Below are 13527 nucleotides of genomic sequence, written 5' to 3' on the forward strand. Positions count from 1 at the left end.
TTGATGTGTAGTAACTTCTGGACACAACAGTGATGATTTCGGGGTGAAGATTGGTAGTGGACAAGAAGATGACATTGAGCGGACCTGTATCTGGATCAGGCTGTCACCAAGTGTAAACCTAACCATAACTAATGGTCAAAACCCTAAGACGACGATGGTGGCTCATATAAAAGAATGGGCTGGGTCAGATACAGCTGATACATTTATCTTACCAATAATATCAATATGATATTATCATATTTGTTTGCTATAATCTACCAATTGCTATTACTCACACTATTCCTTTGTTCAAAGGAAATCCTTTTTTTAAATGTGGGAGGTGAATGGTTCTAGTGGAAGCCAAGTGCGGAATGAGGCATGAGCTTTGTTTTACAGGTTGGTTGTCTTAGAGAAGGTTATGCCTTTGCAGAAGGAAATTAGAGGGCTAGAAAAGAAGGCAGATCCATGAAGAGCACAGTTGATTCATCAGTAACTTCAACTTGACCTAGCTCTTTGTTTTTGAGTTGCTATATAGTCAAAAAGAACTGTAACCGTTGTGTGTGTTATGGTTGTGTGTGTGTTATGGTGGTTGTGTGGGTGTGGGTCTGTCTGTGTGTGTTCCTTTTTTCCTTAGAATATTCACAATTTGTTCCAAGGTCATAGGAACAACTACAACTAAAGATTCCCCTTTATTCCTCCCCCTTCTCTTCTTGGTTTTTCCCTTTTCTTTTCTCCTCTTCCCCTAGACTGGTCAGGAACATACTCTGTGATCCAGGCTAACTGGAATTCTAACTTGCCATCCTCTGTCTTGGCTCCCAGGTGCTCAGATTACTTTTTTTCCTACCTTTTACTCATCTGTGTCCCGTAGTTATAGCAGTTGAGTGTGTTCAGTAGCTGGAGAGATTTTGAGAGCTGTTGAAGTTTTACCAGAGGCCCTGTTCAGTCTTGTAGGGCTATAAAGAGACACTGCTCTTTAGGAACTTCGTAAACCCTACCAAGCCATTGCTGAAGATTTGTTTCTGTTCTTACATACCTGCTTTGACTGTAAATTCTAAGTAGTGGCTTTTACAGAGAAACTGAAAATGTTGTCAATCCCAGTTAACTTGAGCCTTCTCTTTCAGATTTCAATGGAGATTCTGCAGCTGTTTTCGTTACCCATTGATCGGGTCATGGCAGTTTTGAAAACTTGATAGAGTTAAAGAGATGGTACAAAATTAAGCAGTTTGTCTTGAGTTTGTAAGGGTTTCTGTTACTTTTGTTTGTTTTTAATGGAAATGATGTTTTTAGGGATTAAATGAGATTATTAAGTAGTGACTATGCATACTCAAATAGGAATTTTTAAGCTAGGCAGGTTCATAATTTCAAGACTTTGGAGGCTATGGGAGAATTGCCTCAAATCAATGGCCAGCCTGGGCTACATTACCAGGCCTCTTCTAAAACAGGAAAAAGAAATTAGAATTGTCAGGCCCTGCACACTTTTCATTAGGTCCTTTAGATAAATTTTGTGCATGTCTCTACAGTACCATTTTTGGGCACTGCCAATGTTAGGAGAGGCTGGCTAGTTATACTTGCTAATAGTTTGTCCACCAAAGTCCATATTTCTCAGGTCAGCAGTTAATAGTGTGATGTAGATCTTAAACTTCCATCCCCTGCTTGCTGTTATGTGAAGGGTTGGTTACCAGGCCTAGGTGTGTACAATTGAAAGGCCTGTTGGGAACACGGTCCACTCCTTTTTCTGTATTTCACTTTTCAGTTTCTACAGGTGAGAACATTTCCTTCACTTAATCCTTCCAGGATGTTCTACTTTACCACAGTCCCCAAACCATTGGGACCAGGACACTATGGATTAAAACCTCTGAAACTGTAAGGAAATGCAAAATTTTCCTCCCATTTGTTTGTATCAATATTTTGTCATAACAACAGAAACCTAAATATCATGTGTATAGCGCTATGTCTGAAAAACTGTGTGCAAGAAGCCTGGTACTCCTGTGAGAAAATGCTATCATCATTTCACATACAGAGGATAAAGCTTAGGAAGTCAACTGAAGTTAAGTCAGTACAACATAAATGGGCAGTTTCAGAGCAGGTTACATAAGTGATTAATCAGAATTCCTAGTACATTATGATTTCTATAAAATTCAAACTGGGTGAACTATGAACTGCCCAAAATATTAGGTTTTAGATGTTTTTTTCCCAGTTCTAACTTAGTGAAGATGGTATTAATAAATGATAGTAAATAATACCTGTTTGTGTTTTCTAAAAAGTTACTTTAAAATGGGCATGATACAACGTGTCTTTAATCCAAGCACTCACGAGGCAGGGCCAGGTGGAACTCTGAGCTCAAAGATGGCTTTGTCTACATAGTGAGTTCCATATCTGTCAGGGCTACATAATATAACATAGGGTTATGGGATGAGACATTTATTTAATGAATTGATTTAGTACAATTAGTTTTATTTTCGGTGATTGATGACTAACTGAGTGACAATGTTATGTCATTAGGTGGTCAGAATTTATTTGGTTCTGATATGGACAATGCAGACATTATTTCACATTTGCAAAATAAGGTCAGATAGCTCATTTGATGGGGACATAATTCCTGTAAGACCTAGGCCATAGGCCTCATGCATGTACAGACAAGTACTATGTCTTCTTAGAGACTTGCTGCTGTAGGCCATCCAAATCATCTTAGGATTCAGCTGAGAGGCAGAATGATAAGAGAAAACATTCAACTTTTCTTATAGAAAGTTTAAAAGGATGTGGTTAGTCAATGTTATATGTTTTTATTCTTCTGTGAGTTTTGGTTACTTATAAATTATTAACTACCACCTTGCCGTTTAATTGGTTAAAATATTTAAACCATAGTTTGGATTCTTAATTTTTATTTTAAATTTATTCTTCTCTCCCATATATTACATCCCAACCACAGTTTTTCTCCTTCCTCTTCTCTAGTCTCTCCCTCTCACCTCCCTCTCCTTCAGATCCACCGCTCTATTCCTCTTCAGAAAAGAGCAGCCCTCCCTGGGATATCAACAAACATGACATACCAAAATGCAGTAAGACTAAGCACATACCCTCATATTCCCAGTAGGAAGAAAAGGGACCAAAAGAGCAGACTAAAAAGAGTCAGACAGCCCTGCACTCACTCTTAGGAATCCTACAAGAGCGCCAAGCCGCACAGCTGTAACATGCAGAGAGCCTAAGTTAGTCCTGTATAAGGATCCCTGATTGTTCAGTCTGTTGAGTCCTTGTGAGCCCAGGGTAGTTGATGAGCCCTTTTCTTGTGGTGTTCTTGACCCTTGTGGATCCCACAATCCTTCCTCCCCATCTTCTGCAGGATTCCTTGAGTTCCCTCTATTTGAGTGTGGGTCTCTGCATGTTCTCAGCAGTTGCTGGATGAAGCTTTTCTGATGACAGTTATGCTCAGCTCTGGTGTACACATATAGCAGAGTATCATTAGGAATCATTTCATTGACTTTTTTTTTCTTGTTGTCTTTTGTGTTTGGTTTTTTCTTAGGTCTCATTTGCAATCCAGCCTTTGGTTACTTGCCCTCCAGGCAGTGTGAGATGTGGGTGCCCTCTCTTGGAATGGGTCTCAAGTTGGACCAGTCATTGATTGGCCACTCCCACAAGTTCTGTACTAACTTTCCCCAGCATATCTTAGCGGTAGGACAGATTGTAAGGCAGTTGTTTTGTACCTGAGTTGGTGTCCTAATCCTGCCACTGAAAGCCATGCATGGTTAGAGAAGATAGCTGGTTCTGGCTCCATACTCAACGTTACTTGGCATCTTAGCTAGGGTAACTCTTGTACATTCCTGGGAGTTTCCATTGTACTAACCTTCACCCCTGAAATGCTGCCTGATTCCAGTTGTCTCTCCTGATACTCTCTCACTACATCTCCCCCATCCCTCTGGTTCCTGTCCCCATCTGCCCTCAGTGTACCCATGAAATCTATCTTTTCTTCCCATTCCTCTCCCTTTAGCCCTCATTGTTACTTACCTTCTTGATTACTTACAGTTAATATACACTTATAAGTAAGTACAGACCACGATTTCTTTCTGGGCCTGGGTACATTACTTAGGGTTTTTTTTTTTTTTTTTTTTTTTTTCCTAGTTCTATCCAAATGTCTGCAAATTTCACTGTGTTATTTTTTTTTAACAGCTGAGTAATACTCTTCATTGTGTAAATGAACCATTTTCTTTATTCAGTCTTTGATTGATGGACATCTAGGTTGTTTTAAGTTTCTGGCTATTACAGAAAAAGCAACCATGAACATGGTTGAGCAAGTGCCCTTGTGATAGGATGGAGTACCATTTTGGTATATTCCTAGGAGAGGTATAGCTGGGTCATGAGGTAGATTGATTTCCAATATTCTGAGGAATCACATCGATTTTCAAAGTGTTTGTACAAATTTTCACTCCTACCTGCAGTAGAGGAGTGTTCCCCTTGTTCCATATCCTCACCAGCATGAGGTATCACTTGTGTTTTTTATCTTAGCCATTCTGACCAATATTGGATGGAATCTCAAATTTATTTTGTTTTGCATTTCCTTGATGGTTAAGGATGTTGAACATTTCTTTATGTATTTCTCCTCCATTTGAGATTCCTCTGTGGAAACTTCTGTTTAGAACTGTGTCCCACTTTTTAATTGGGATTATTTAGTTTGTTGATATGTAGGGTTTTTTTAGTTCCTTATATGTTTTAGATATTAGCCCTCTGTCACATGTGAAAATGTTAAAAATATTTTCTTATTCTGTAGGCTGCCATTTTGTCCTGTTGACAAGTGTCCTTTGCCTTATAGGAGCTTTTTAGTTTTATGAGATCCCACATATTAATTATTGATCTCAAGGCCTGTGCCATTGGTGTTCTGTTTAGAAATTTGTCTCCTGTGTCATTTGTCTCCTTGACAAAATTTAGGAATTTGTCTCCTTGAATTCATTCAAGGCTGTCCCCCAGTTTCCCTTCTATCAGCTCCAGTGTATTTTATTTTATGTTGAGGTCTTTGATTCCCTTAGACTTGAGTTTGGTGCAAGGTAATAAATAAGGATCTAATTGCATTCTTTTACAAGCAGACAGTCAATTTCAACAGCACCATTTATTGAAGAAATACACTGGAGGAAGAGACATAGGAAAATTGTTAAAACTCTTTTCATTTTCTTTACACAACAAATAAGCCTGGAATGATGTCCTGACATAGAAAAAGTAAAGGTCAGTTGAAGATTGTGACGCTTATTACTTAGTGTAGGAAGAGAAAGTGGCAAATCATTTCAAACACTGAGCTATTTTGGTTCAAAGGAAGGATAGACATTCTAAAGAAGCTGTGGAATCTACTTTAGTGGTTACAGGTTGAGTCTGTATATTGACTTTTTATTGTCTATGTCACTGTGGCCCCAGCTGCTTCCTTACACAGCCTCTGTTCTCTGAGTGGGAGGTGATGAGTCCACTTCACAGTTAAACTAACATGACACTGGCAAACACATTTGTAGGAATAGCACTAACAGGACTATTTCCAGTTAACTGAGAGTTTCCATATGAAGTCTTGCATAAGCTGGCAGTTTTCAAAGAACATGGTATGTAGTAAAGTGGTTTTCAAACTGTTCCAGATGGTATGCCCTCATTGCGGTAGGAGATGATTGGAGATGGATACCAAGTCCCAGGCTCACTGTCATCCCCAAAACTTCGTGCTTGGGAATATGTTTTATATATTGGGTTTTTCTTGTTCAAAATGATTTTTAATGGATATGCCTTTAACAAACTTGAATTTTATGGAAATACCTCAGTCTTAAAATTCTTCTGAATATTATTTAGATTTTAAAATTACTTGGAGTTTTTGTTAGCATCAGTGTTACAGTCGTAACAGGCAAAATTGGTGGCTGTAACAGAGTACATGTCTATTGGCTTAAATATAATGATAGTGATAATATTATTATTAATGGGCTTTCAAGACAAGGTTTCTGTTTGTATTTCTGGCTGTCCTGCAACTCACTCTGTGGGCCAGGCTGGCCTGGAACTAGGAGATCTTCTGCCTGCCTCTGCCTGCCTCTGCCTGCCTCTGCCTGCCTCTGCCTGCCTCTGCCTGCCTCTGCCTGCCTCTGCCTGCCTCTGCCTGCCTCTGCCTGCCTCTGCCTGCTAAAGATGTGTGCCCCCATGCTGGCTGGTTTCAAAATAATGAACTGACAGAAACCTGTTTCATTTTATTTGGACTTCCTATACTTATTTTTTTTTAAGTCAGGAGTTTGTGGACATTGTCTCAAGATTTGTTTGCTTATAAATGTATTTTCCTAAGTTGCTATGTATTTTACCTGGCAATATAAGGAATACAGGCATTTTGTAAGTACTCACTGACCCAAAAAGAAAGTAAAGAAACTGTTCCAAACCTTTAAAAAGAAAAAAACTGACAAGGGAGAAGCACAGAGCCAACTGCATGGGTGGGGCCTATGACAAATGCAGATTGCAGACTTCCTTCTACCACAAATGTCAGCATGCTTGCCATCCAAGTGCATTGTGCATAAGTTCCCCCCTCACCCCCTCCCCCCCCTCCCCGCTCTGAAAGGTCAGCATAGCCCTTTGGGAAAAATCTGTTCTTATAAATTGAAATGTTTGCTCGCCTAACCTTAGGAAGTGTTTAACATTTGCTTTGATGTGGTAGCAGTTTGTGCAATAGAGTGGAATTGTTCTTTTTGTTTCCGTTTTTCTGTCTGTTTGTACACCACAGGCACCCAAATTACTGAAAGCAACTCTGAGGCACTTCTGTCTGCCTGATCAGATCCTGTTGTTCACAAAACAAGGCAATGCCTCGGCTTCCAGAAATCAAGCATGCTCCATACGTCATTTTTTTGTTCCAAGGAAGTCATTTGAGAGACTGGTCTGAATAAAAGCAGTAATTTTCCACAGATTATACATGTCAACATTCTAAAGCAGGGGGAGGAGGATGGGCTAGAGGCAAAGAAGAGGGAGAGAAACAGGTGCGCAGGATCCCTGTTCACCTTTGTGAGTTTTATGTACATAAGATATGCAACAGTTAGGGTTGCAAATAAACTTTCTTTGAACTTTTAAATTCTGGGAAGGATGCAAGGAAGCACTTTGCTGCTGGTGATCATCTGTCTGTCTTCAATTTGCTAATGACTGTGTGGTGCGTGAAGATCTTTTCTCATGGGAGTCTTTCTTCTAGATCCATCTCGAATTGATAGCAAGGTGAAATTCTGGTCTTTGATGACAACACAAAGCAAATAGCACAAAGAGGTTTATAATTCTTTAAAGTAAAAATGCCTTAGTTTAGCAATGACTAAAAATAAGCAAAAGGAGGGGCTCAAGGAAGCAGCCAGTATCCAGGTTCTTAGTCTGGGCTGGACCACAGGAAAGGACCTGAGTCAGTGTGGCTCATTATTTTGGAACACTTCCGAATATTCATGTCCCTGAATAGCTTTCCCTTCCATTTCAGCCAAATCCCTGTACTGCTGACTAGACCTGTAAGAAAAGTTACTGTGTAAGTACACATATAAGCCTCCAACTGTATACTTCAGTAGATAGGTTTCTCAGAGAGAGCTCTGGTCATCTCCTGTATCCTGAGAACATCCTCTCTAGACTTCCGTTCTTCCATTAACCCTTTTTTGGTCTGTCATCAGTTTCTTTCCATTCTGTGATTCAGTCATAATCATATTCAGGACATGATATCTCCTCGTAACTATTGCATGTTGTCCTTCCTCCCTTCAAAGTAAAACTCAATGCAAACAACAGCAAATTGGCCACTCAGTCTTATTTCCTCTTCCTTTCATTCACCTTTTTTTGTTGAGAAGTTCTTACATGAGGCACTGCATTTACATCATGTCCACCCCTCCCCTCTTCTGATCTCCATTACTTGTCAAATGCATGAGCTCTTCTTCAATTATCTGTTATTCAATTAGTAATTACTCAATTAAACATGTACACCCCCACACTAGGATATATGTTTGTGTATATGTGCACATGTACATGTGTGTATACACTCTCCTAAGGAGTTCAAGAGAGGTTTCCATGCCTGGCACTGGGATTTTTGTTAGGTAACCTATAGCTCTCTTAGGAGAGCATTTTTACCCCATGTGACATAACTCCACTCAAACTATACATATGTATGTATATATATATATATATGTGATGATTTACATACGTGTATGTAATGATATACATACATAGATATATGTGTGTATATGTATATATAAACATAGATCCCTATGGCTTTTTTCAAACAGTGGTATTATTCCTTCTACCTCCCTAGTTACAGTCCCTCCTCATTTTCCCCATTTCCCCTTTCATAGCACCTGTGTCATAGCACTTGTGTCCTAGTAGCCCCCTCTCTAGAAGCCCTCTTTCCCACCTCATGCACCTTTTTTTTACTGTCCTGGCTTCTGCAGTTACATCATCTCTGAATGAATCAGAACTAGGATCCACATATAAGAGAGAACAGGGATCTTGGCTACCTCATTAAGTATATATTCTAGTTTCATTCATTTGTCTGAAAGTAACATGACTTAATGTCTACAGCTGAATAGATTTCACCTATGTACCACACCTTCATTATTTCTCAGTTGAAGAGCATTTAGGTTGCTTCTATTTTCTAGCTGTTATGAATAAAGCAGCAATGACTGTGGAGGAGGACCTCAAACCCTTTGTACATGTGTGTCAAGTCTTCTCGTATGCCTTGCTTTCTAATTGGATTATTGAGGGCTTTTCATTCCATCTTTATAGAGTTCTTTCCAATACTCATCTATTTTTAATACATTCAATTTTAAATCCTGAATTATGTTCATTATTTCAGTCAGCTGTATATTTGTGTTTTCATACATATCATTCAGGAATTTATACCTATCCCTTTTTTAATTCATGGAGATATATGTTTATGTCTTAAGTTAACATCACAAATTCTTTCATGTTCATGACTATTCTTTTAAATCCTCTGTCTATAGTTAATCTGTATAATTCTCATTGGTAAATACTTCTCTAAGACATTTCTATAGTGGGTTTGGGGGGCCTGTTGTTTTGGCTTTTTATGCTGTTTGTGTTTTTGTGATGTGACCTGGGCTTATGGACTACTTTCATTGGTTGTATGTCTGATGTGAGATTATAGCCTGCCTCTGCTGCAGGAACTGTGTGACTAGATCTAGGACAGGAAACATGGGGGAACTCACTAGACAAGGCCTGTGAGGGAGCTGAGTGATTGAAACCATACCTTGGACTGTATTGTTGGTGGAGGTTTGGGGGGACTTAGGAGGAAAGGTGAGTGGACTAGGTGTGCATCTGGAATTAGGCCTGGGAGTGTGGTCTTGACACAAACAGACTAGGTTCTGGGCTTCCATTCACTCCTTAAGCTGGTCTAGTCTGGTTTCCATCCCTTGAACTGACATTCACTGTTGTCAAAGCCAGTGAAGACACTATGGCTTTCACTATGTGTCTTCTTCATAGAGTTTTAACGATCCACTCTGGTTACTGCCCCCCCCCCCCTTACCCCATTCTCCCAGTTTTCCTCATCTTTGGAGCAGCTTCTTCTCTGGCTTTGTCTGTCCTTCATTCCTCACTTGTGTCTAAATGTGGGAGTAAGACAGGACTAAGTATTTGGCCTTCTTTCTCATTTCTTGGATAATTCTGCCCGTCTGTTCTGTGTTTTAAATACTATGCAGAATGAAGGAGCCCCACATTTATAGCTAGCCTTGGCAGTTCCCAGGATCTCCATATGTATAACTGCAGTCGTTTGCTTGGCATCTCCACATAGTTATTTCAGTAAACATCACGGGTTTTTGGTTTTTTTTCAGCCAAATCTGATTCTCTTGAACTCTTCATTTTCAGCAAATGGTACTCATTGACGTAGCTGCTCAAGATGAAAAGCTTTGAGTTATACTTCATGCATCCCTTTTTCTTTGACCCTTTATTTACATGTCCCCATATGAATCAACTTCCTGTCTACCCTCTCCCACCATGCTCCTAAAATACATAGGTTGAAATCTTTTTTACCTTGTGGATCTTAATATCTGTTCTCTCTCTCTCTCTCTCTCTCTGACATCTTATTCATTGTTTCTCATGATTCACTCATAATGTTACTCAGAGGTATCTTTCTTAGTTTTACCTATTTGTCTCTTTTGGGCTTTTGGGTCAAAGCACATACCTCAGCCTTTCTTATGTTAGAAAGCCCTGGACTCTTCACAAACAAAGCATGGAAGCACCTTGCCTGCCTATTAGTGATGAACCCAGTAAAGTAGCTATCTGGCTTATGAGATCCCAGTTAGTGGCTGTTGGGTGAATTATTCTACAGCGATTTTCAGGTCTATATGCCAGTTTCTTTTAAGTTCTTAATTAACATCAATGCTTGAGACAGAACAGAGATCCTTACCCTGTTAACAGAGCTAGCATATCAATAGGAAATATGAATAATACGATATTAAAGGTACAAATAATATCAGCACATATTTAAAGTGCCATGGAGGAAAAGGTTTGGGATGAGAAGCTACATGCCAGATCCTCTCCATTTCTGTCGTAAGATAGAAAAGGCATTTTCATTGCAGATACTTAAAATCTTGGCTCTGAAGATGAACTTAGAGATCTTGAGCAAGTTTGCTCTCTGTGGCGTTTTAGCTCCCTATATATAAAGTAGAATACCCACTTCCCAAGGCTAGTAAAAATCAATAAACACTGCAGATTCCTTCCTCTATCTACCCCAATGCTTTCATTGAAAGAGAAGGAGGATGGAAGATAGATGCTAATCTAACAAGCTTAACATGCTGCTCACTTTTCCTCAAATGAGTTCACACACGCTGATTTTGTGTGCAAGCGGGTGCATGCCTTACTTAAGATAGACAGAACTACCCTTATTTTCTATGTAATGCTTTCAAGGTCAGACATATTTACCTTTTTTGTTTTAAGAATTTTTAAGTGTGCATGACACAGAGATGGAGAAAGGAAGAGAAGGGAGAGGGAGAAAGGAAGGGAAGGGAGGGGGGAGGGTAGAGGAAAGGAAGAGAGGGAAATAGAAGGGAGGGGAGGGAAGGGAAAGGGTCTTTGTGTGTCAATGCCTCAGTATTTGGTCAGAAGGTGGAGTGAACCACATGGGTGCTCGTAACAGAATTCAGTTCTCCACCAGAGTAGTTAACTTTTGCCCTTAACCACTAGACTATCTCTCTAGGTCTTCATTTTTTTTTTTTAATAATTATTTTCTCTTTCTCATTTCTCTGCCTAGTTTCATTTTTATAGAATCTTTTTGATAAAGAATGATATATTTATTTGGTCTTGTATAGTAGTAAATTCACAATTATAGGAAACATAAACATTTAAATGGAAACACTAATCTTTATTTTCATGCTGAAGTGTGTGGGTACAAACAATTTCCAAAAAACCACTATATATAATAAGCAAAAAATAAGTTAGTACATTGTAAATTTACATAGTATCGTCAACTGACAGGTTTAAGAGCAAACAAGTCTTTTAAGACTTTGGAGCTACGTTAAGTTAAAAAAAAAAAATCCAAACACTCAAACTTTATCAACCCCAAGAAAGACAATAAAGAACTATTCAAGTCTTCTTTGAGCCAATTACACAAATACATTTTTATTTTTGGTTACAGTCCCCTGCTATGCACAAGACCATTGAAATGCTGGAACCAATTACACATTTTAAAACGGCACAATGCAAAGCAAGGAGATAACATGCCAGCCTTAGGCTGTGGCGAAAGTGCAAACTGCATTTCCTCTTCCTGAACCATTAGGATAAGAACGGGCACCTCAGACAACACGACAGGGGAATAAGCATGCTTTCTACACCACTCTGGTGGGACATCTACCAGAACCAGGTCTCCATGCCTTGGGAGATACCTCTGGTTTAAACAGTGAACAAGCTTCAACTGACTATAGTGCAAATCAAATAGCGAGGAGCAAAACTGACAGAATAGAGACTTCCACTGATCCACCTGCTGTTAGTCTACCTGGCATCAGGCCACACAGATACATTGGCACACGATAACAACTAATTAGGTTTTCATGTGGAAAGCTGTGCGACGTAGTGAGTGTAGGGCCACCACACAGCAGCCACGGAGCAAGGCTCCTATGTTGTAGACAGGATATGTACCCCCTCTCTGAGTACTGAATGCCCACAGAACAGTGGGTACTACAGGGGCAGCCACAGCCAGAAGATCCACCAAGAAACTGCTGCTCCAGTACTGCCTCACAACACCTCCCTGAGACAGCGGGAGGACGCTGTCCAACCTTTCTTCTGTGTAGGCTGCAAAATCTAGCTCTCTCATGAGGCGATTTCCACGGGCTTCCATAGCTGCCTTGCCGAGTGGAATCTCCACAGGAGACAGAAGGATGGCTGAGTTGGGACTTCTTGGAGTTAAATCAACCATTAAGGCAGAGATGGATTCTGAGAAGCTTTCCATGGAGTCAGCTCCAGATTCATCGGGGGATGCTGAGCTTGTGGGACAGGAGTCCTGCAGCTTTAGCACACTCTGAATGAGCTCCGAGATGGCAGGGCTGAACGGCACCACATCGGTCTGTACTGCTTGCTCCACCACCACAATGCCCTCTTCCTGGCTCACCAAGGGGAGAGCCTTGAGGGCCTGTGGCCCTGGAGTGGAATGGACAAACTCCAGGTCACCGGATTCTGTGGTGGTGGCAGTCACCATCTCATCTAACAGATCTGTACCCTCGGCCATGCTGTCTCCCACCAGAAGCTCACTGTCAGCACCTTCCTCTGTTACCTGTTCTTCCAGAGATAACCCATCTGCCATCTTGTCAAATGTGCTGCTTAGGGGCAAGCTTTTCGATGGGGAATCAAAGGAAAAGTCTAGACACAGCTCATCCCTCAGGGAACTATTGTGTGCCATCTCCATGCTTTGAAGCAGAGACTCCAGTTTCTTGTTTTGGATGTTTATGTCCACAAAGTACTTTTGGATGCCTTTATCTTTATCAGCTAAGCTGCTCCTCATAGTCTCAATGACCTGCTTGAGCTGTTTAATCTCCTTTCTGGCTTCTTTGAGGGCCAGCTGAGCCTCCACTCTGTGGCACTCTTCCTCAATCCAGTCTTCCCTCATTCGAGCCAGCTGAGACTTGAGCTCCATGATTTCAGACTCCCTATAGAAAAGGCAGGCAAAGTTACAAGCGAAGTCAACACCGAGAGAGCTAACAATCAACAGCAGCCCGCAGCACATGCTCTTCCACACGAAATAACAAGTTTCAGAATTTATTTTTTTGGCAAGTATTAGCCAGGGAACTTCCCCCTCTAATTGTAAAACAGCTAAGCTAATAATAGTAACCAGAACCAGAATCAAAATAGCTGCCATTGTTTCCTTTCTGAATGCTCACTGCAGAGCAGGGTATGCACGGAGAACTTCATTAGCATTCTCCTCTGTGCCAAACTTAGTATTTTGTACTTTACTATTCACTTTTTAGTCAACTTCTAGCTCTGTAGTCTACTCCATATATATGTATATGTAATTGATGTATATATACACACATGTGTATGTGTATATGTATGTATGAGAAACTTCATTTCACTTTTAATTACTGATTAAAGAGAAGCTAAAAAAAA

The 13527-nt window shown here is 40.2% G+C and overlaps 1 protein-coding gene across 14 annotated transcripts in view; it reads right to left on the reverse strand.

Moving 5' to 3' along the window:
* Positions 1–11272: 11272 nt before the first annotated feature.
* The window catches only part of Sybu (syntabulin), a 105678-nt gene continuing 103423 nt past the window's right edge, over positions 11273–13527 (reverse strand). For all 14 annotated transcript variants that reach the window (XM_076911344.1, XM_034516667.2, XM_076911343.1 and 11 more), the window contains one exon: positions 11273–13070. In XM_076911344.1, coding sequence (XP_076767459.1) covers positions 11969–13070 — 1102 coding nt within the window. In that variant the 3' untranslated portion in view covers positions 11273–11968. The remainder of the gene's footprint in view (positions 13071–13527) is intronic.

This window comes from Arvicanthis niloticus, chromosome 13, assembly GCF_011762505.2.
Source record: "Arvicanthis niloticus isolate mArvNil1 chromosome 13, mArvNil1.pat.X, whole genome shotgun sequence".
NCBI classification, from domain to species: domain Eukaryota; kingdom Metazoa; phylum Chordata; class Mammalia; order Rodentia; family Muridae; genus Arvicanthis; species Arvicanthis niloticus.